Raw genomic sequence first — 24745 nt, 5'->3', positions numbered from 1 at the left:
TGTAAGAAATACTCTTTAGTTAAAAGAATATTAAAAAATAACTTTGATATATATTAATTACAATTTCATTTAATAGCTTATTGAACGTTATAGCATTTATAAATAAAAGACAATCATAAAGCATTATTCTGACTGTTAATTAGCGCTATTTATTCTCCAGATTAGTTTTTAAATATGCCCTCTAGATGCCACTTGATACTAATTAACAGAGTTACATTATTATCTCTATAGAAAGCCATTTTTAATTAAATCTAAAGCAATTTAAATTAGCATGAGTTTTTACAGAAATTAAACTCTGGTCAGATGCTTAATTTAGCCTTATAAGACAACATCTGATGACATGCCAGTGTCAGTTCTCCCAAGGGCCTTGACATCTTTTTTGGAGATTATTTTTTGAAGTTTGTTTTCAGGGAAACTTGCCAGTATACTCTGGTGTTTAATATTTATGATGGATTTAACCAATATTTTTAAAGACTAAATTTTGATGGGAATCCACATGCGTTGCAGCGAGCTGAGATAAAACCACAAAAGATGTGTCCCTGCAGCTTACAGGCTATGGAAGTCCCTGGGTTTTAGTGTGGAGGAAGGTTTGTGGGGGAAGTGTAGGATTTCATGGGCTGGATGCTGTCCTATTATGAATCAACCACGCTTTTTAACCACTATTAAGATTACCCTTTTGCTTTGCAATGAGGATAGGATTATTCACAAACCCACAAAGTCCCTTCTCTGTAACAGAACAATACAGGGATTGCTCCCACTCTGGGTCCCTAGAAAATGTGCCTCTCACTTAGACACTGAGATTACCATGGCAGAAGCTTTTCTGCTAATGGAGCCTAATGATAAAAATTTGGCTAAAGCGTTTCCCTGTGGCAAACCCTAACTAAAATAGCTGTATTTAGAGTGGGGTGGGATGCCTTTCATCTCCCAGAATAAAGACTGCAGGAGCAGTGTGACCCACCTGCCACGCACGGCAGCACTCCCCAGCACCATGGCTGATTAAAATGTGCCTTTGATCTCGCCAATCCTTCCATGCCCTGCCTTCAAATAATTAGCCAGTAGCTCTATTTCTACCTTGTAGCTTTTCTCCACTGTATCCTGTTCCGTCTGGGTGATGAGCCGTGTGGAGCATGTCAATGCTGACCACAAGTTAGACTCTCTGGAATGTTAGTTTGGGAACATTTTTTTCTTCTAGTTTCCCTCCAGCTGCCTGGGAATGCACCTGGAAAGAGGAGTCAGCTGTTGAAATGTTATTGCAAATTTGTGAATAAGTTTGGAGTAATTAAATCCGAGGCACATTTCCAGCATTTTATTTATGAGCTGTATATTAGGGACTTTGGAGGGTTTAGTAGGGGAACAGCAACGATAAAAGCAACATAGCCCAAGCTTATAGTAAATGAGATTGCTGCATGTAGACGTGGCAAGGGGGAGTGGCTTTCCTGCTCTGCACTTGCAAAGTGCTGGGGTTCATTACCCATGGAAGGGTCAAAAAAGCATTTGCAGTGTCCTTTGCTTTGGACAAGAGAAGAACATGGTTTTTTGTGAATGTGCTGAACTAGTACATCTGTGTAAGCTGGCCCCGCTGTCTCTAAAGCTACACATCTACAAACGTTTTCAGTGAGCCTTGTATTAACTTGATTTGGGAGGAGCCCTGTGGCTGCAGTGCCAGCCTGGTTAAAGGCCTCTGCCCACTTTTCCTCCATATTACACTTTTAGGGGCTTCTTGGCATGTCCTTTCCAGCTTATGCTTGCTGCAGTAGTTACAGAAGAGTAATTTTAATGATGGCAAGAGTAGTTACATTTCATTAAAATAATCCACCAAAGCTGTTTGACTGGTATCAATCATTTCAGAGAGTGGTGTAAGCTAGAAATTTAACAGTTACCAAGAATTACCACCCATTTTTACAGCATGCACCCTTCTTCAGAAGCCATTATTTATGAGTCAGGACATGCACTGTTGCCCTTTACAGCAGCCATTACAATTTCAAAATGGCATTTTGCTGATGTGTTTGTGGCAGAGGGAACAACTTTGGTAGCCAAGTGTTGAAATCAGGCCTGACCCAGAGAGGAAACAGGGCTTTCTGGTCTCACCAGTGAATCTGCAGCAACTTTACACCCAAAGAGAAATGCCAAGCTGGAATCTTTGTAGTGTGGGGTTTGTGTGCTTTCCTGAAAAACATGTCCTTACTACAGATCTGTGAGTAGCTTTTCTGAAGGACAAATGATGCTACAATACCTTTCTCTTAGGAAGTTGAGACGTTTTCCTACTGTGATCCTTTTCCTTTACAAAGGCAGCAGGAGGGGAAGATGCCTCTAGCCCCAGGCTGGCTGAGTGCTGCTGAAGTGTGGCTGGGGTACCTCACCGGGATACCTCGCTCTGCTTCTGGAAGCAAACACCATTCCATCAGCCTGGGGCCACGGGCCTTTCCCAGTTCACCCAGTTGCAAATGAGCTCCTTCTTGCTTAGTCTGCTTCCAAGGTATCAGTCGCTCCAGAACTCCCTTCTGTGCTCTCAGCCAGAGAAAAGAGCGTGCCACAGCCGGCTGCTCGCCAGGCTTGGACAGGCATTTGACCTTTAGCTGAAGATGTATGAACTTCTCTGGGAAGCAGCTACGAACATTCAGCGCGCGGTGCCCGTCAGTAATTAGGCGGGAACACTAACGCAGTCCCGGAGCAATTGCCAAGCTGTCGTGTAGTCATTGGTCCTGTGGAAAAGGGACAGGGAGCAAAACGAGGAAAGCAGGGAAATGCGCCGACAAATGAAGATACCAGGTTTTAGCACTGTCAGTAGCGAGACTGGAAACAGCCTCCACTGTCTGTAGCGTTCAGTCGTGGCAGCAGAGTTCTGTCAGATTTCTTTGCACTCATTGCAGAGCTGTGATGATGGGAAGAAATTATGTTTAGCAAAACTAAGGAGTTGGGGGGAGAGAGGGGAACATATGTTTCCCATCAGTGGTTAAAGCCTAGAAAGTTCTTTTTTGCTCTCAGTTAGTAATCGCGCTGTTGCCGTATCCATGTCAAGTGTCACAAAGTGATTTAACCTGTAATCAGCAGTGACAAATAATTGAAAAGCTGTATAGAAAAAAAACTCCTGATTTGGTTGAATTGAGTGGGTTTGTTGTTTTTTTTTCCCAGAGGTTGAGATGAGTTTTTTGGATGTTTTCTTCTTTGCCTCATATTCTGCAAGGGAAGAAATTAAAATTACCAGTTCTTGAATTAATATTTCTGATGGCTCTACTGCCTTGAGGAAAATAGGTGCAGACACTGTTGTCCATTCCTTTTAGTGGCAAGTCCAACTAATACTGCCCTTCTTTTTCAAAATCCAGTCACCCAGATTGGAAACTTGCCTTTTCTTGGTGAGAACAATTTGTGTCGGGAGGGAAATATACTGAGGAGTTTTCCTTTGTTTGCTTTTATTTCAAAGTACATTCCAGGCAAAAAGGATAGCATTTATGTAAAGTGTATAGGCTTTGAGTCCAGGCTGAAATGTGTGTTCAGATTGCGTTACCTTAATCCTGTTTAAGGAAAAAGAAGAATCATCCACCATCAGATTAATATTGATTAAATGTCACAAGGATTATGAAAGAAACATACTGTACACTTACCAAACACTGAAATCAAGTTTAAAAGTGTGGCCGATTTATATTTTATTTCCTAAGTGTCTTCCCCAGCTGATCTGTTTGAAGCTCACAAAATATTCTCCTTGATAAATTTCCACTGTGTATTCCTACTTCAGGTGCTCTCCTGAGTTTCTTTGCAACTTTGTACAAGAAGGCCAAGAACAGCTTCAAAGGAATTCAGTGATGACATTCCTATTGTTGAGCTGCAGAAAAAGTGTTGAAGGACCCCAAAAACTAGTCAAGAAGGAAATATCTAGAGGTCAGCATAAGTTGTAGAACCTTTCTTCGTATGTCTTTTCTCGGTTTGGATGCGAGCCTCCCCGTTCTTTTCTGTTATTCTCTTTGTATTTCTCAGACACTCAACCTCTGAAGCGAGACTGCTGAAGATGGTGTCTCTACAGGCACATACATCACTAATGACCCACATGCTCATCTTACAGCTTGCATCTCATCTTATTGTTTGCAAGTTTTCTAGCCTAAAACCAGGCTCCATTGATTTCTTAGGACTGTGAGTCAGAGAACTGTTTCTCCTCCACCCAGCAGAGCTGGTGGGACTGGAGTCACAAGGATATCCCATCTGGCCTAACTCAGCCACAACCCAGTTGAGCCGAAGGGTTGGGTCACTCTCCATGTGCACACAGTGCCAAGATGAACATCAAAAGGATTTAAAATAATTTATATTGCGTTTTTATCATGAACACTTTTTTGGTGGTTTCATTATTGCCATTATTATTCATGATTTCTTGATTGCCCATAAAAAAACAGCTCCCTGGCACTTAGACAACAAAGGCAAACAGACAGACCTTTGCAATGAACTATTTTTATAGAATCTTAGAAAGAAACATGAATGAAGCTTTATGGCTTTTGTTCAGTGCACTGGCTTAACCTATTATTGTTGGGCCCTGAAATGGAGCTCCTATTGATTTCAGATTTGATGAGTTTCAAGGGGAGAAACAGCAATTACTATGTTCACCCATTTAAAAACATAAATTAAGGATGAATAAGGCTTTTAGAGTGAAGAATTAAAAGAAACAGTCACAAATAATTCCTACCTGTATTGGATTGGATTGGTTTTACTTCCTGGGCATCTGTTTGCACAAATCCTCCTGAGTGTGTTACATATTACCCTGATGAGACCTACAGAGGAGAGAACCTCGTCAGATGGGTGTTTTCATGAACAAATTTCTGAATGTGTCCTGATCAATAATAGTAGGAATAGAGGTAGTTTATGGAGATCACCAGCACACTATACAATGCCTCTTGACTTGAGCTAGAAAAAAAATCACAGCAAATCCTTCTCCTCCCCCCTCATTTGCACAGTACTACATCAGATACACCAGCTTTATCTCCAAGTTCATCACAGGGCTCTGAATCTTCAATTCCATTAGAAAGCAGTGATATACAACACTGAAGGTGTACTGTGGGTTTGAAATTATTACTAAAATAATACACAGAGTTGGAAAGAAATGTGTTGTCTGGAAAGAAAAAGGAAAGTGGGGAATAGCCAAGCAGGTGCATCTGCACCTGAGTGGAAACCTGATTTCTCTTCGCATTCTGTTCACCCTCAAGTGCTGTTCAGCTGATTGCCACCTACCCTTGACAGCAGGAGCATCAATCATTAGTCTAAAAATACCTCTCACTGCACTGCATTTGAGCTCTTCTCCCTCTTCCCCAGCAGGGGAAGCCTAAAGCAAGTTTTGTGCAGAGGGAGTGGTGTGTAAACAGTGTCCTGCCACGATGGTTGGAGCTCAGTTCTGGCCAGAGGGAGCAGGGATGGCCCTTGCCTTTGCACCAGTGAAGGTACCATGACAGTGCCATGCAGCTCAAGTACTTCTGCAACACACAGGGAAAGCAAGAGGCATCTTGAAAAGCTGAATTGTTGATGCCCACGTTCCTCTGTTTGGATCTGTTACTGGTTATGATGGACATTCCAGTTGGGATTTATTCCCTTCTTGTGGCATTTGTAACTCCTCCATTCCCTATGTAGTTGCTGTTTCTTCTGAATCTCAAATGTCAGAAAAGAAACAAAAAAGAAATTGCCAAACCCTGAAATTGAGCTGTAAATGTTCTCTTGCCGTGGGACTCTTGATTTTTATTCTTGAGTGAAGTGAACACGTGCAAGGGTCTCTGACATTTGTGCCCTCACACCTTATGCCCTAGAAAGGAGGGGGAAAAGGCCAAAAAACAAAACACTCTTTGCGTGAATCTTTATGATGATTCGAAATACTTCGGGTAGATCCTGTCATATGCTTTATATGTTCCTGACTGATTGTGTGGAATTAAGTTATTGGTCAGAGAACCAGCTAATGGGAACACATTGATGAAATGATTTTTGAGAGACATTAAATGAAACTTAAAATAAAGCTGAAATGGCTTTATGGATTTTTCAGTCAAACTGTTTATGAACATTTATCGGTGGTAAATTACACAGTGTCAGAAGAGGGAATCAGTAGGTATGGCTTTAATAGAAGTCGCTCTGATATAACACTGTGAGAAAGAATAATTTATTGCTTAGGGATGTACAGTACAGTATATTTAAATACTAATGATATTATTGTTTTCTTCTGTCTTTGGCTGTTTGCAGATAAGTTACCCGTAGCAACAGCAGAGAGTCTCATATGATAAGAAAATATTTTGAGTATTTGCAATGAAATAGAAATTTTCTGTTAGGCATTTTTCATGGTAGATAGAAAATGTTTTAATAACAGATAATTCAGGAAGCAGAAGCTGTGTTGTACAATAATAAATGCAATTTACATTTGCTTTGTACTCAGTAAAAGTGAAAGAAGGATGTAGTACTTTGATTGAAAAGGGAGATTGTAGCAGCTGATTCTTGAACTGTTGGACCTGTGCATTAATACTGTTTGCCAAAACCCATCATTCCTCAGGTGGATGAGTGAAAGGACAGTGAAAATAAAACTACAGGAGTGCAAGACTAGGAGGCAGTTGCTGGTCCTGCAAATATTATCCCTTAGTTTTGAGACACCACGTCTTAAGTCAGGAATTTGTCAAATCTGTTGGATTGTCTGTCCCATCTAACTGAAAAGCTGCTGCTATTTTGCTTCTCTTTTTGCTATAAAACACTTTTCTTCCAAAATGTATTTGGGACCAGTTTATTGCCACTTGCTCTCATATCAACATTGGCCTAGAGCCAGTAGTTCTTTTTCCTTCATGTTATTTATCTTCCTAATGTATTAATACACAGCATGAGTATCCTTCCCTAGCCATCATGCTGCTAAGCTAAAAAGGCAAGTCCTTCCAGGCTTCTTTTGTAGGATAGACTTTTCCTGTTAGTGCAGTCATAACAGTATTTCCTCTCTGTACACTCTCCTCCTGGAAGGCCACAAGGACCCCCAGTTCAAGGACTCACTGATGATTCTGAAAATAATGTGATTTTCTTGTCCTGTTCGCATTAGACTTTCCTCACACCTTTCAATTTAATGCCACATTTTCCTTCCCTTTGGCTCTGTCCCACTGTCATGAATCATGAGTAGCATTTAGCTTTCATCCAGGCATATTCCCATCCTGGAAGCATGTAGAAGAAATTTTTACTACTTCTAAGCACATAACCTTGGACTTCATATTTTCAGTCATTTGTTTCTCCGTGACATTTCTGTTCTCCTCAGCAGAGACAGAATAGCCCAATTCAGTGTCAACAGCATATTTCCCTCAAACTTTCCTTCTTTTTTCTGCCAAAGCCTTTAGTAACAGTTGGACTCAATGATCTTAAAGGTCTTTTCCGACATAAATGACTCTATGATTCTAAAAACCGCTGAACAAGGTCACTTCCTCCAGCCTTCTCTTTCGACTCCATCCAGCAGTGATGTTATCACAGCCTGGCTGGGACTTCCACAGCGGCCTAAAGCCAGACTTTGACACAAATGTCCAGTGGAATTGAATTAGTCCAAGGCAGTTGTTTCCCTCGGGAGCTGCCAATCCCCTGGGCAGAGACCAAGACACTCCAGCGGGGAAGAATGGGGGAGGCTGGTGGGAGGGGGCACTTTTGAAGTCTATAATATAAATTTCCAGTAGCAGAAAAAGAAGAGGATGATTCTTTACTGAAATCATCAGGCAGCAGGTTGAAACCAAAGAGCTTCTCTGGAGGATTTAATTCATCTATCAGCCCCCTGCTACGGAAATGGGGATGCTTAAAATGAGAATTAGGGGGGGTGAGGAGAGTTTATCAGTGTCTCTGATGTGGGTGGATGACACAGCCAACTCAAGGAGTCCCTCAGCTGCTGACAGCCAGAGTCAGGGGAGGGATGTCTCAGTCCTAGTCCCTCAGCATCCCCTCATGGCTGATGTCCTCCTCCATGACAGGGACAGGTGGCCCTTTGGGAGAGTCTGTGCTCTTAAAGGAGAATAATAAGAAATTATATTGTCAGGGCAGGAAGCCGTACCAAGGCAGGTTCACTTCGAATTCCGATCAAAGCAGAGAAACAGAAGAGTTTGGAACTCTCATTCCTTTTCCCAGTGCATAATGGACTCTTTCATGGATCTGGGAATAAAAGAGACAGGAAAAGGGGGTTTAAGAATTGTTTAGAGAAAGGAAAACAAGGAAGTGGGGGAAAGGAATAGCCAGTTCTTTTATTTTCAGCCTTGCTGAAATGACTGCATTGAAGTTCCACTAACGTTGTTCCAAAGTTGCTTTCTGCATTTTAACTAAATAATGAAAGCCTGGAAAACCCCAAGTTTAGAAATAAGCTTAAGGTTCTCCTTATTCAGCAGGCATTTCTGTTTATGTGCAGTTCATTATTTTGGGCTTTGCATGACTTAAGTAGCTGACTTAAGGTGTGTAAAAATGAATTAAAACTCCCATGGATAAAGTCACCATATAGGTGGAAAGGGTACAAGGATATCTATGTGCATCTCTCCAGCTGCACCTCCTCATCTCCCTTCCCTCAAAAATCACTGGATTTTTATGCAGAAAGGTGCAGGTTGCATCTTTTGCTACGTTTCATTGCAAAGCCAAGAGCCAAGGCGATCGTGTGGATAAGCAGAGACTTAAATCATTTGGAAACTGCTGAGTGAGGACAGATCTGATAGTAATAACCTTCATGGTGGCAAGTTACAGCTGTTTGTGACAAGTTGTAATGATGAAGGCTTATAGTAAAGTTAAGAGCTAAATATCTGTATTGTGCCACAGGATCAACTTCGATTTCCAAGTACAAAAATTCAAACTTTAATCATCTTTGAGTTTACTTTGTTTTTCTCTAGGTTGACAAGAGTTGGAGTTCTTTAATAAATGTTAGAGTGCTTGTTTTCATTCTATCTTTTTTTTTTCTTTAACCCAGTGAGACAGCTTATTTAATTTATTTCAGTGCAAAGAAAGTGTAGTCTTACTGAAGCCATAGGTGTTTCCCACTTACAGCAGAAGTTACAGCAGGATGTTTTCTTAACATGTTTTGCATAGTCTGAGAACATTTGTTGTTCTGTAGTGGTGACTTTCAGATTGCACATAGGTGACCATTCTAATAGCACATGTTACAAGAGGCCTCAAATTGTATACGTAGAAGTTATCATCAGGATCTGTAGTTTGCATAAATAGCTTTATCAAGTAAAAAAAAAAAAGAAAGAAATGCCACTGCTTCTGTCTGCATGCTGACACTGCTCTGATGACTGTAGGTAATGAATGACTGATTGTTCACAATGTATCTGAAGACAAGACCGCAGGTTTAAATTTAAGAAGACAGGTCATACTTGCTCACTAGACTGACACCTATATATTGGAGAACAAGAACATTAATTTCTGGCACACTCTGTGTGTAAAGCAGTACCATTCTTAGCTGTGTTTTAGCTGGAAGTTTCAGTGGGAGCGGGAACGTGATGTTCTGCAGCTCAGAGTGCTGGTGACAGCACTTGGGGACCCCTGTGTTCCAACAGAGTATTTTAAAAGAGGAACAGCTTCAGAAAAGAACAATGAGAATTCCAGAGAATTTGCTTCACAGTAATTGATTCAAAAAGCCCAGACTTTTCAGAGAACCAGAGCAGGTTGGGGTGGTTGGGTCACCAGCAGTGTCTGACTACAGAGGGTGGAGACTCTGCTCATATGGGGTCGATTGGTTGGCACACATAAGAAGATTCAGTGGTTGAAAGATGAAGTGAGACCAATTCAGATTAGATGCACATTTTAAATGAGAACAGTGAGTAGAAAGGCTTATGAGAGTATGGCAGGGCTGTCTTTGACTGGAGAAAATGATATAAGGAGAGCACATCTTTCTAGAGAAGACAGCTTGATCACAAAATACAGATCCAGTTTAGGGATGACTGGGTGAAATGGCCCAACTGGGCTGTGCAGGTGGCCTTGCAGAGGATTGCAGTGGCCTGAAACTTAGGCGAGCTGTTCACAGTACCCAGCAGTTTACAGCTCATGATCTGAAGCCAATCAGCACATGGGGGGAATGCTGTTTCCCCACCATCTCTGAGAGAAGAGGGAAATGAGCAGAAGTTAAATGACTTTTGGGTCACACATTAAATTGGTGGCCAGGCTGGGACTGGAGCAGAGTCTGCTTGTGCTGCACTACATCAGGTAGACACATCCTTCCTTTTCCCCAGGCAGGATCACAGCCTGACCCGAGAGGTGTCTGCTGTGATAGAGCCAAAATTTTCTTTTCTCCTTTGAGTATCTCTAAGAGCCCAGCAAAAGAAATAATGTTGTGACATGCATCCAGGTTCATTAATGAGGGATGTAGCTGGATTAGATGCCTGGTCACCAAAGAGTATTTTCCAAATATTTTCCAAGCTCCCTGAATCACTTGGGTCAGCAAACTCTTCCCACAGTTGGGGTGCAAGCAGCTGCTTCTCCAGCCAGAAATGCAGCTTACAGGCAAATCCTAGTTGTAATCAAGGCAACCAATTGCAGGTGATCAAAGTCTGGATTTTCTGGGGACAGAATGGATGTACAAGAGAGAAATGGGGTCAGGTAATGGGTTAAATTGCTCCTAGGTATGATTTGACAATCACTCCCCTGATAACAGCTTATAATGTTTACAATTTGTCTTCTGTTTTGTTTTGTGATTTCAGGAGCAGAAGGCACAGTGTTCCCTAAATCTATAGAAACTCCCAATGTCAGGGCAGACCCCTTCAAGGAACTAAGGTAAACTTTGGAATATGGTTTAATGGTAACTCAGTGGAGCCTTGTTGGAGTTGTGCATTTTGCTGGGCATCATTTCTGCTTTTGCATAAGCGCTCGGGGGTTCACTTTGAAAGGCATCATGAAGAGGATGCCATGGAAGAGAAGGGATCTTCCATATTTACATGTGGTATGACCCAGCTAAAGGCAATCACAGGTCATGAAAGCATCGTTTCTTCTCTGTAACGTGCTCTGTGTACCCTGGGCTCAGCATTTGGAAAGGAAAGAGAGTCATCTTTTCCTGGTTTTGCAGGGAGGTACTGGAGTCTGTGCTGGATCACAGGGAGTAGCAGCAAGCAAAAGGATAATGCTTTCTGGTATTATCTACCTTGCAGAAATGCAGACCCTCTCTGACCTACACAGGGTATAGCTGTGCATGTATGAAGCTGCTGACACTTGCAGAGATACCACTTGCTGACAGCAATGTGCCAGGAGGGAATAAACAGCACAGCCCTTGGGAACCAGCTCTGCCCTCAAACTAATGCTGGGCATTATTTTTATTTTATTAAAAAAAGAAAAAAGTGTGGCACTACAGGCTAGTTTGGATGAATAGATGGCTAGTCTCTGAAAAGAGACTAACCATATGGCCTAATAAATTATTGACTGAATCTCCTGATATTTCCTGACCAAGAGGGCTGTAGGGGTTTGCCTCAATACTCTAATTATCCTTCCTTAGAAAGAGAGAGAAACATGAAAAAAACTCTCCAGAAGGACATCTTGTCCTTAGATCTTGGGTTGCAAATTCTCCTTTGCTGGCAACTGCTGGGGATGAAGCAATCTCAGACAGCTGGAGTTGTGCACGAGTGCTGCAGATTTACTGTGGATGCACAGAGGTGGGAGAGCACCTCTCATGAACTCTCTCTGCTGTGATAGCAGGGATAGTTATGGCCCAGCTAGATCACTGTGGAAGACAAAGAATATCTAATCTGCCTTCCCTTGGGTCTATGTCTATCTTTCAGTTCCTCTCAGGAAACCCTCTAATTGTTCCCATTTTGTGCTCTGGGGCTCACATGTCTGACAGCAAGAGCAGGGGTGGCATGATCTGGTTTGTTATGAGAGTTTGTTCTCCTTCTCCATGCACTGACTTTAACCCTGCCTTGTGGTTGTCCCAGTTTTGGTATACTTCCTTTAAAGAGAGATCTTAAACGGGGTCTTTGCTCAGCCTGACCTGCAGCTGCCAGGGCATCTCTAGGGTTTGCTGTGGTGGAAGGAGCCCCATGAGTGCAGGGATCAGGAGGGCAGGGCACACCTACCCTCTGTTTCTCTGGGCAAAGCCAAGGAAACAAAGGCATCAGTGGGTGGGTGGATTTCTACGTGAAGTCCAGGTGACAAAGACTTTCTGGCACAGCCCATGTTTACTGACATTTTCAGGAAAAAAAAAAAAAAAAAAAAAAAAGAAAAAAAAAAGCAAGATCATGGCTAAAATATCCAGTAGCATCTCTGTAACTTACAGAACCAGGTCCTGTTTTGAGTAGCACAAAAGAGATGCAAAATTTAGGTCCAAGTTTGTGGTTACTTAGGACTTTTATAAAGATAGGTGGAGAAAATAATACAAATAAGTGTAGGATGTCATATTAGAGGGGACAAATGTGAATTAAAATGGCCTTAATCTTATTGAGTATGCTTCTGTTCCAAAGGAAATTAAGCTAAATGAAATTGAGATGAATTAGTGGCAGTATCCATGCGAGGGATTGATTCAGTGTATTTGATCTGCTTTAAAAAATGTTTTCAATTCACTATGTAGAGAGCTGTTGGGTAACTGACTTCATTTGAAATTAGTGGACTGGGTGAAAAAAAAGTCCTGTAAAAATCTGTTGGATTATCTTGATTTGTTGGGGTTTTTTAAGGAAAAATATTGAATAGCATTTATCTTGGGGAAAAAGTCCCTCTGGGTCCTAAAATATTTTGTGTGCTTCTGACAATTTTATCTTGGCAAATATAGATGTTTTTTCCACCACCCTGAGAAGGAAAAAGGCAGTGGTTGCACTGTGAAGGGAAAGCAAGGTTTCCCAAGAACAAAAGCTCTGTTCCTCCCCAAACCAAGAACTATCCATCTGTCTCAGCATATTGGATCACTGGCTGCTTCTTAGGCAAAATGGTGCCTTTTGGGGGCAGTGCAGAGTTAATAGCGAAAATAATCTTACTCTGAGGGGAGATTTTTTGGTTCCTTCCTATTTTGCTAGCAGAGCATGTGCATAAGGTGTCCTTTTTGCCTATTTATAAAGATGCTGCAGTGAAATGGGACTGGATGAGATGGCAGCCTATGGGTCCCGAGCTGCTGGGAAAGCAGCATTGAAAACACACACTCAGTAGCTGGCTTGACTCTAAAAGACCTTTTTCTGCAATAAATAGTGCAAACTTTCTTTCCTCCTTAGGCTGAAGTTCTCAGGTGGAAAGTGCACATTCAGCTGCTTCAGGCACCACCAGCCTCCATCTCTCTTCCTGGACCAAACAGTTACCATTAGATACGTGATTTATCCATTTGCTCTTTTCACCTCCATACAGATTCCTACTTTGTTGTTAGATCCAGAGTAAGGTGGCAGCCACTGTTGCTACAGGAAAGAGAAGCGACCAACTGCTCCTGTCACCACTGGGAGTCAGGACATCTGAATGTCTTCCTTCCCTTCTTCCTCTCTCCTTAACAGTCTGATTTCCCCAAGACAGGCATTTATGGTGTTGTGCCAGTCACCTCTGCTTCTTTCCCATCTCCCAAAGTCCTTCAGCTGTGCCCATGTGCCACGACCACTGACACAGCCCAAGTACAGCACTCTTGTTCTCAACAGACTTTGTCCTCATTTAGCTGATAAATGGTTTTCAGGTCATAATTCAGCTGTTAGTAAGTCAGTGGCTCTAGAGGGTGGTCACTGTCCTGGTGGGCCTCTTTTCTCAGTGTCCTTTAAAACACTTTTGTCTGCAATGGATTAGATGGAGACGATTCTGGTGGATAAATGTGTGTAGCCTTTTCCTTACGTTCTAAGCCCATTAAAAGGCTGCAAGAATTGGTTTGGTGCTTCATTGAGCCAGGTCTGGACTTTCCTGCTGAGTCTTCTCAGGAGGTTCTCTCTCGTGCTGCAGACAGACTAATGTGTCCAAAAACAATCCTGTTCAGTGTGCCCTGTGGTAGAAATGCCAGAGCTCATAAATGCCTTGTTTTGTGCAGGATGTAATTAACTTTCCTACCCATGCTCTAGAATATTCTTTATAGTGATCTAAAAACTACAGGTGGCTGAGAAATTATTTTATATACTTCTGCGAACATTTCCATGCTTTTGCTTATTTAAAGTAATTTTAGACGCCCAGATGTTTTGGCTGTTGTTCATTGGGTTCTAAACTGATCAAAAACAGTAAAAAGGAAGGCAAGCAATTTCAAATTATTTTCAAATACTTGGAATGTTTAACTTTGTCATCCTGTGTCATGCCAAAATAGTTTAAGGGGAGGGCTTGGGAGGTTCGTTTGGACATTGAAATATTTGCACTCATCTGCATTGACTCTTTTTAAAGCAGGTTGGTGCCTTCAACATATGTTAATGTGATTGCTTATGTATAAAAGTTGAATTCAATATGACCTTTTCTCACTGGATTATTTTAGTAGCACCCAAGTAACTTGTCAAGAGCCTGTCTTGAGAGCCTCTCCTTGACACTGGCAGGAATCACCTGCCTTTTTCTATTTATCTTCTTCCAAAGAAGGAAATATATGCCAACAGAAGTTGTCCATCAAACACAAGATCAGCACTCTTCCAAGGTGAGGGATAAAGGCTGGACAATGAATAAGGAAGAAGGGAAATAGTCTGAGGGGAGAGGATTAAAAGGAGGGGGGGAGTGCTGTGCGAGAGTATCCAGCCCCGTCCCCCAGCTCAGGGTGAGTGTTAAGCACCTTCCCAGTGTCCAGGTCATGCTGGGCAGGGGCACCCGCAGCGTGGAACTGCTTTAGAGTGTTTCTGTTTCCAGAGTTGAATAAAAAGAAATCAGACAGCATGAAATTCACTCCATGAGGGGCAAGCACACACCTGGAATTCATCCACAGATATGGTAGGTTAAAAATGCAGTAAATCGCTCATCCAAGGCCAGGAAACCAAGGGATGACTGTTTTTTTCAGTAATGCACAAATACATTTAAGGGAGAATTAATCCCTTGGGCTTAAAGGGGTAATTCTTGACCAAAGTTAATTATGAAGCACTGAAAGTACGAAATGGCAGATGAAATGTGCTTGCAGCTTGGTTTTATTAGAGCAATTCTACCTTACAATGTACAGAACTGAACTATCCAAATAGTCCAAGAGAGACCTATTAAAACAAGAAACAATTTAAATACAGTGCTTGGCTAATGTAACAATACTCATTTCGAAAAACAATAATTCTTGTCAGATTAGGGTTTCTCTCAGCTGTGTTTCACAAGGCAGCACAGATAAGTAGGAACACATATAATGTTTCTGTCTAAAACCCATTACATTAATAAAGATTAAGGGAAGAAAAATTAGAGGAAATGCGAAAAATGAATGGTATGAAAGAGGAAGTTATTGGTGAGAAATGAAAGTAATTTATGAAGACCATTGTGTGATACTGAAACACTGTTTAGTTCACAACAAACACTTGTGGATTCCTGTGAGGTGTCAGCAAGGGGCAAATAGCCAATGTACCTCTGTATTTAGCCGGTGTTATTTTCTGATTGATTTGCCACAAAGGATGCAATTTCTTTTCTTTGTTATACCAGTGCAATCACAGTAGTTTTGGTAGTCCTTGCCATCTTAAAAGACAACAGACTTTCTTTCTTGGGATGAGCTTTACCTTCCACACTGTAGCATATGATGCAGATCATATGATACAGATGAGTTGCATTTATACAACTATCTTTATTAAAGTCAACACATGTCTATTTATATACAACTAAAATGAGAGACCAGGCTCCTGGTTTTTAAACTTCAAGCTAATTTAAGTGACCTTATGAGTGATAAGTTTCTTTGGAATGGCAGAGATCCTCATCACTTCATTTTCTTATCGAGGACACCACATCTGATTTAAGAATTTTCCCATGACAGTTAACACTTCCTGAAACTCTTGCTCTTGGATGAGACTTTCTCAGAGCAGAAGTCACACTGAGTTTGCAGCCACTTTGCTTCAGTCTTTCATCCTGTTCACATCCCTCCAAAGCTGCTGCCTATCCTCTTACATAAGACAAGCCACAGCCCTCTCAAATCAAGGGCAGTCTTTCCATAGGCTTCTTGTGCACGAAGACATATTTCAAAATTGAATGTAAGACTTGGAGTTAAGGAGGCAACTGATTGCTGGAGCTTTACATCTGTTACAGTATTTCTATTGCAAAAAGGAGGAGAGAGGGGGTGATTGTTCCCTTTTCTTCCCCCAGCAAATTTTCTCTTAATGGCCTTCATCTCTCTCACACCCAGCACCAGATAGGGGGGGATTTAGCTCTTGGTGTCCTTTCCTTCCCCGTTTTTAGAAGGTGAAACCTAGATTTGGATGAGCTGCTCAGGAGGTACACACCTGGGAAATGGTAGAGGCGCTGACAGAGCTTTGCTGATTTATCCCAGATGGATAAATCATAGCCCTTCCCTGTCCACAGTGCTGCTAATAGCATCTGTCCACAGACAGGCAGATCCTCCTCACAGGTAGTGAAGGCAGGCTTGGCAGGAAGGAGAGCTCGGCAGGAAGGTGTTTTGAGCACAGTATATTGCTGACGTAAAAAATGAGATAGGCTCAAGCTTGGGAAAAGAGGCAAAGCAGTTGGAATTGGTGGTCAAGCTGCCTCCAGGGTGTGCATGGGGCTTCCCAGAGGCCCTCCTGTCCCCTGTGCTCCTGGCATGAGTGGGCGCAAGAGCCTATGTATTCTGTCAAAGCTGTGTGGTCCTTCAAGTGAGAACTGGAGTAGGAATAGGGAAGAAAAGGGCAGATTTCTAAAGGCAAAGCTGCCAAACAGCATTGCTTATGGGGTAGAGAGCAGTGGAAATATCCCCTCGTTTCCTGGTTGATAGACCAAATGATGTAGGAAGATACACAAGATTTCTGTTCTTCTGCATGTAATTAAGCTGCATAATTGCAGCTGGAGCAATGGCTCCAGACAGAGACTATTTTAACTTTTCCTGGGCCTTGAATAAAACCCAACAGCCAGGTTCATTATTCTCTCTCTGCATTTATTCTGTAGGGGTTTCCTAACGCAAACAAAATCTTTTCCTGGGAGATATTAATCATCAATCCTGGCTGTTATCTCAGATTGAATACCTTTCTTGTATACAAGATCTGTATCCTGCCCAGGTGCGTTGTGCCCGGGTTTGTCATTAGCTTTCAACAGCAGAACATCACTTGCTCCACAATCAGAGCACTCATCTAACCTTCGAGTGCTGCTCACAAAGGTGTGTGAGCCAGAAGTCCTCTGGGACCTGAGAGAAACCCCATCAGTGTGACCAATCTGTACAGTCAGACGTGCACATGTATCCATTTGAATAACAAAAAAGCAGCCTGTTTTGCCTTTTTTAACTCTCTGAGCAGCACACCGCTAACCTTGAGGAGAAAATAGATGCTAATAAATGCCAGGCCTTAAAAACGTGAATTATAGCCATTTCACACTCCACGGCAGACTCACACTGGTGAAATGGCTTAATACTTAATTACAATGCTTGTCCTTCTCCCAAGTGCAGATGACATTCCTCAGATAGGTTTCGCAATGACATCTGCGGAAATAAGTTGTGAAACTAATTAGTTATTCATATAATACAGAGTATTGACTGTGCACTGATTAAAAGGATGTGGTGACACCTCTAACATGATGTATCTGTCTAGTAGGTTAGTCTGAGATGGTATTTTTAGAAGGTCTTACAGAAAATGATGAAAGTACCCTTTAGCCTCTCGATGCAGATGTTTATAGAAAATTTGCATTTTGATAATGATTAAGGAGGACTGCCATGTTCCAGAGTGACATACCTGACTGCTTGTGCCCTGGCAGGAATACCTGCAGGCTCCAAGGACTATTTTTGAGGTGTCAACTGTAATAAGGTCTGTAGGTTATTGACTGACTGCAACCATAAGTGCCCTAAGAGCAGTCATTGCACAATTACACAGAAAGGTGGGCAGGCAAACCATTTTGGGGTGGGGGGGAGGGTGTTAAGTGAAACTTGGGCCACATGTTTTCCTTGCAGCAGAGCCTGGCTGATGCTCCTGTTCCACAGGGCAGTCAGGAGATGCTGCACCAGGAATAAGTCAGTGTGCTGCTCTGGGATACAGCACTTGTCATGCTCTGTGAGAGGCTCAAAAACCATTCTTTTATCATAACATTTGTACTTGAGATAGAGCTATTTGTACCAAGGATATTCAGCATGAAATACAGAAGTAAATAGAAAGTTGGCAAGGGAAAGTGCCTTACCCACCTATCACTGTGATCCCAATCCTTTTGCAAATACTGTGATGTTTAGGATGTAATCATGTTCAAAATGACTGAATGGCTCAGAAGCAAAGGAGATTTTCCTTTGAACACTGTTCTTATCTTAAAGAAATGAGAAGAATATAATCCACTGAGCACCATGTTTGCTTTTTGGTAGAAAAATATATGGTTTTCCTCAGTATTTCTCTCCATCCCTTTATATGTCTCTCCAGCTGTGTATCACATTTCTAAAACCTCAGGTGAAGAGCAAAGCAGGCAAAATAAAAATCTTTACCTTATTCAGCACTCGGTACCTGCTTTTAAGAAGGACTATCTCCCTGCTAAGACTTCACCCTTGAGCCTGGGAGCTGCCTGGCAAACTGAGCTCCACGTTCCTGCCATGCAGAGCCCAGGTCGAGAACCACAGCTGGGCTTTGTCCTGCTGAACTGCAGCAGTTAAAAACCAGCTTCCTTTAAACCCAGGGCTTAACATGGACTTCTCATTAACCCGGTACAAAACAGAGAAGGACAGTTTAGATGCTTTCCTGCCTTTTGCTGGAGGGTTTGGCTGGATCACAGCAATAATATTTATTTGTTAGTTTGAATGTGGTACTTGGAGCTGTACGAGTCCGCTGTGATTAAAAAGGACATTTTTACAAATACACTAATCGTACTTTAGACTGTAGTCAGGAATCAATAGCTGTTGCATAACCTTATTAAAGAGAGGAGAAAAATGTGTTCATAACTACAATGGGATCTCTAATTTTGAAAGCCGTGTTTTGTCTGCTTATTAAGAGAAATCATAAATATTCCCTACACCTACAGAATTTTTATTCTGAATTTGTTTCATGTGGAATAGAGTTGTTTCCTTGGGCCAAACAGGAGTATCTATGTCCTTTCATCATTAATTGATTTTAGCTTTTTAATGTGCGGTGTCTTCTGCTGCTGCTCTGCTCCTCTTGTATTCTGCAGTATGGATTTATCCCATGGATTATTGTGGCACCTCTGGGTGTTTTAAATTGTCATAATTTCTGAGCAAGTAGCATTACTGGTTCGTACTGAGGGAATGTCCCTCCCAGCTCTCAAGTGATGTTTGGCCTCAGCTCTGCATGTGGCTCGTGACAGCCCCTTTCTAGAAATGACTCAGTCAGACCCCTGCACAACCCACAGTTGTCCCCTGGTCTCTACTTCATCTAGAATGATAAGAATATAATCTCAGAGTGTGAGCATTAGCTGGGTGTGCTGCTGTGCACCTTCTTGGCTCAGCAAGTGAGTTGTCTCAGCAGTGCTGGACTGGGGGAGGTCGCTGACCCATCTTGCACCTTGTGCACGCTCGTGTCGCAGGAAGGGAGGAAATGGAAATGCAGAAGTTACTTGTGCTGGCAGCACAGGCAGAAGCTGGCAGGTGGTTCCTCTTTCTCAACTCCATCTTAGGAAAGTTGAGACTTCACTGCCTCATTTCCAGGTTCTGCTGACACTCTGAAGCTGGCAGTCCCCTGCTCTGCTTCCCAGCTGAATTGGCATTGGAGTGACTCACTGAAAAAAAAAGAAAAAAAAAAAAAAAGAAGCATTTTTTTGAGGCCAGACTTGTGAAATCATGTATTAAAGGTGAAGCAATGCTGGTTTGAGTAGCAGCCACCATTTCATCCGTCAGCAGAGGTGGATGCTATAAATACATACCCCAGTACATACACACAGCTTTGCTGGCAAGTAAAATAATGCCCTGTTTCACTTCAGCTGTGCAAGGACATTGTGTCCTTGGATGGAAGAAAACAAACTTAAAATCATGTATTTCACCTGTTGTCATGTGGCTTCAGGGCCATGCAGTAGATGAGGAAGCGGAAATGTGATTTTAACCCAGTAATAGCCAAAAGCAGGTGAGTGGCCTCAAGAAAACCTGAAAAAACATGCTAGAAATACAGCTCAGATCTCCAGAGAGGAGGAGCAAATCATCCAGGGTGTGGGCAGTAGGTGCAGAAGGAGAGGAGGTTTGCCCTGGATTAGGGTCATGGGAATGGGTGTCAGGATCCTGAGACCCTCCTGGCACTTGTTCCTCCTACTGAAACTCAGCTGCAAGTCCGTGTTTCTCATGTTGAGTTGACCTTGTTTCATGAATTATCTCCTGCTTTCCAGAAAAGGAAAAGAAAAACACATTCTCTCCCTCTTTGCCTGGTTTCATGTCATTAAGGAAGGCTGTTGGAAGGGTGGCTGAGGACGTGTTATGAAGTGGCACAGGGGAATCAAGCAAGAAAGTAAACTAAAAAACTCCAAACTTAGACCATCAAGGATCATAAACGAGGTTGTAAAGCAGAGGGGAAATGGCCTCCTGGTGAGTTTGAGAACAGCTGAGAGGGCTGGATAATGAGGAGATGTGCTGCTGTAAGGAGATGTTCCCTGCCAGTGAACTTGGTGAAAATCTGCTTATATTTGATATAATAAGGGCAAAAAGCAAGACACAAAGGGTTTATGCTGCTAGTGCTGAACTGTGTGGCAGTGATAAAAATATGTCATGTCCTGTCCACTTCCTTAAGTATTAGCATTTTAAAAGATAGAGAAAGAAGTAAAGTAAAATGTCAATTTAGGGGGTTTTTTTATTAAGGATTTGCTGTCTTAACTTTAATGAAGGAGTAATAAATATAAATGGATATTAATGGAAGGTTATTAAAGCTGTTCATTTTGATAGAAAATATGCAGTATCTTCTCCTGCAATGCCAGAGGTTAAAGATTATTATTGCTTCCTAAGGTTTCCGAAATTAAATTCTTTCTCTTATGACCCAAAAGGTATGATTGAAAATGTGTGCATGTGAAATGGTTTGTCATAAATTCATATTCCAATAAAAGTCTCTTTAGAAAAACAGGATATCTTACAAGAATCAGCAGAGGAGTTCTGTTTAAAGAGGGAAGCTTTTTTATAAGCCATTTTGGAAATTCAAATGCTGCCAGGAGGATCACCAGGAAAGCACACAGCAATTTGGGAAAAGGTTCTGAGCTTACAGCCAGAAGTTGAAACCATGGTTCCCTGGGTTAAAAACTAGTTGATTTTTACTGGGTTTTTTTTCTGGTTCATACATTTCTAATTAATTATAAATTACATTTCTGACAGAGTCTTTTAGGGTGCAAAAATCAAGTCCTTCGTAACTGCTGTTTGTTTCTTTCTAAAGCCTCCAAACCTCACACTACCAGATAATCAATTCTTGTTCCCCTGCAGCAGAAGGATCTGTGCTCAAAGCACAGGGGGAAAAGCCAATCCCAACCATGCAGTGCCAGGAGATTTGGGAAATGCATCTCTGCTGCTCTCCAAATCCGAGCCCATAGGGGAATATCCCACCACAGGCATTGGCTTGATTCACTAATACCTTCTGAAGAACAAGAAACTTTGGCCATGTGGGATAACCCATCATGTGTTACCATTAATAGGCTAAATTCTGTAGGCAGTGCTTTGCCTTTACTCCAAGAACAGATCCCATGAAGTCATAGGATAACGATGGCCTTACACAGCACATTGTGTCCCTTAGTCACTACTGTATAACTCACTTCAACATAAATGGATATTAATGGAAGGTTGTTACAGCTGTTCATTTTGGTAGAAAATATGCAGTATCTTCTCCTGCAGTGCCAGAGGTTAAAGATTATTGTTGCTTCCTAAGGTTTCCGAAATTAAATTCTCTCTCTTATGACCCGATTGATGATTGAAAATGTGTGCTTGTAACCATACTTGTAATCACAATGTATATAACCACACTGGATGTGTTTCTGCAGGATCTGCACATCTGGATAAAACCCAGGTCCTGAATTCAGCCCTGGGTTCTGGCAGCTGCCTTAGAATGGGCCTTGGCCCATCTGTGCCCTGTATACTTCCATAAATGCTCACTTTTATCTAAATGGGATCAAACTGATTTTATCAAGAAGAGAGTAATTTGTCATTTACTTAGGCTTAGTAACTCATCCCCACCATCAGTTCATGCCTAATCCTTTGCAAAAAAATCCAACAAAGTCTTACTGAAAACATCAAGGGCAATACTGCTAAAGAGATGGAAAATGGAACAGTAAACTTCTCCTAGTACTTTCCCATTCTTTCCTGCTTGGCATGTGACAAATTCTGTAAAACGCCCACTAAATATGTTGATTTTATGGGTTCTCAGTTGAACAGTAGGGCACCATTTAATCTCTCCATCCACTGGCATTGTGCTGAACAGTGAGAGAGGACCAAGCAATGAATTTGTCAGAACGTTTTGCAGAGCTCTGAGGTACACAGCATTCAAACAACATCACACCAGGAGTCTAAATCTACGAGTCTAGAGGTTACTTACAGATAGAAAGAATAAATCAAGCAATAAAGGATACCTATAAAAAAGGATGCTGCCTTTCAAATGAAGACACTTCAGAGTTCATCATAAACCTCTGACATAAATTCAGTCACTCTGCTTGCTGTCACAGTCTGAAATATATTTCAAGGTGCCTGCATATTTTATGCTGTAACCTCTAATAAATACATGCACATTTTCAATGATGTTGCATCATACCTTGTGAGCTGATGTGACTTGAAAGGGAATCGCTGTCAGTGGACTGGGAGCTCTGCAGGCAGAGGTGCTCAGATACACATTAAAAATGTTTCTCTGACTCACAAAGTATGTCTAAATGTCCCTGCAATACCAAAGAGAGTGTTGGTTTCATAATCATCTCTTTGAGGAAGATTTCCTCTAGATGGATGCCAGTTCCCCAAGTGAAGCAAAGAAGCTTCAATCTCCTCTGTGTCTGGCTTTCCTAGGCCAGGCTTACAGTAGGTTACAGCCCTGTCTGACCTGCCAGTGGGACTGTTCTACAATAAATAATCCTACAGCAAAATAGATGCTTTTTCTGGTTTGAATTTCCAGGGGGGAAAAAAAAAATATTGATATAAACAAAAGCAACATCTCTGGCTGAACTTTTACTTAGAGTGATGAATAGCAAAATTAGCTTTCAAGAGCCAGACTGAAATTTCAGCAGAGCCACTGAATACTTACCTATAATGGTTGTCTTGCTCCTCAAATGGAGATTATGGCTCTCTTGAAAGAACAATTGCAAGACTTTTGTAGGACCAGTACTTAAAACTGACCATCCCTTAATTTTTAGTATCTGTCAGGAATTAATGGTGTGGCACTGATTTATGGAGCTATCCAGGCCACTTCTGCAGAGTTTCTTTCTTTTCAGAGATAAGTATTCTGGGAAGCTGCTGGTATATGTGTTATCCATCAGGACCCGTCAGCCACTCTCCGTATGGTTTGCTGCAGTCAGAAAAAATGCAAAATTATTCTTAAAAGTGTCATTTTCTGCAGTTCAAGAAGTGCATTTTCTGAAACGAGAGATTAACATTGAAGCAGAGCAGGCAATAATTATTATTAGTCTGTATTTCCAAAAGTAACTGAAGACATTTGAGTACCTGTGAGATTATTTGACTTTTCAGAGTAGGATGGTCCATACTGTATAAATATCAGGGGGTCACAAGCTGGTCATTTTTAAACAGAATGTTGGACAATTCTGGCATTTTCTACTTGATTAGAAAAAGAAAAATAGAGGGACCAAACTTAGAAAAAATAAAGCAGCTGATGCTTTAAGTGCTTGTGGTCACTATAAGAATGTGCAGACTTTGCAAATCTGACTCAACTACTTGAAAAATGATGGGATCTACTTTCAGTGAAAGGCTGAGGCATGGGGAAGAGTTATCCCATGAGAGTAGTGCAGTGTCTGCCTGTGGTGTGCTACTAAAATTCTCATAAGAGACCATGTAATCTTGGCTTCAAGATATGTCAGCATTACCCTGCTTTTTTAACAGATCTATGCAAATATGCATAAGTTCTGTATGTGGTAAGGGAGAAATGATGCCTTGAACTTTTTCTTTTATGGGCTTATCTGCCTTCTTTTGGGATCAAAGTTACAATGATGCCATAGTCTGAAGAGTTTAGTTTATGCTAATTGGAGACTTTGGAGAGTGTACAAAGTGTATAGATGGGTAGATTCAGTGGATGGTAGAAGAGCTATTTTTCACTCCAAACCTGATTTACTGATGGAGATGGTGAAGCTGTTGTGTTTTTGAGGGTTATAACTTTGAGTGTTCTGTTGGCAATGCTGGATTTGACCATGTGTAAATTCCATTCTCCTGTGATGTGGGAGGCCCTGATTACTGGGGGGTTAATGAAGCTCTGTGTGACTGGGCAGGCAGAGCACCCAACACACCGTGCTATTGAGCAAGTCACTCAGAAACACTGTGGCAGCTTTGCCATTGGCACAGCCCAGCTCTTCCTGCAGTGCCCTCTGCTAATATAAATATTCCTGAACTGCTATTATATATATATTCATCTATTATATATACTCAGGCTACCAGCATGTGTCTCTATGTTTTTTGTGAAATGCTACTATTTTTTATACCAAAATAGGAGAGTTTAGAGAATTATTTGAATTCTATTTCTGTATTCACAGCAGAGAGAACAGTGAGAGCGAGAGCTGGATGTCAGAATCCTGCATTCTTCTCCCTGAGTCCATTCACCAGGTCCTTACCCCTTTGGAGTGGGATGCCAAAGGTGTCCCATTTCCACACCATGCCCTGTGAGACCACTTGGTGCACAACACAGAGCAGTGTAGAAATAAACAC

General features: G+C 41.7%; 1 protein-coding gene across 4 annotated transcripts in view; it reads left to right on the top strand.

The window, feature by feature from the left end:
- The window catches only part of SGCD (sarcoglycan delta), a 317255-nt gene that overhangs the window by 273799 nt on the left and 18711 nt on the right, over positions 1 to 24745 (top strand). For all 4 annotated transcript variants that reach the window (XM_027885572.1, XM_027885573.1, XM_027885571.1 and 1 more), the window contains exon 7: positions 10641 to 10713. In XM_027885572.1, coding sequence (XP_027741373.1) covers positions 10641 to 10713 — 73 coding nt within the window. The remainder of the gene's footprint in view (positions 1 to 10640; positions 10714 to 24745) is intronic.

Source organism: Empidonax traillii, unplaced genomic scaffold (genome assembly GCF_003031625.1).
Source record: "Empidonax traillii isolate 1590-97213 ecotype Southwest subspecies unplaced genomic scaffold, ASM303162v1 scaffold168:size1726349, whole genome shotgun sequence".
NCBI lineage: Eukaryota > Metazoa > Chordata > Aves > Passeriformes > Tyrannidae > Empidonax > Empidonax traillii.
Note: the sequence above shows the minus strand (reverse complement) of the source record. Positions and strands in the feature narration are given on the sequence as shown.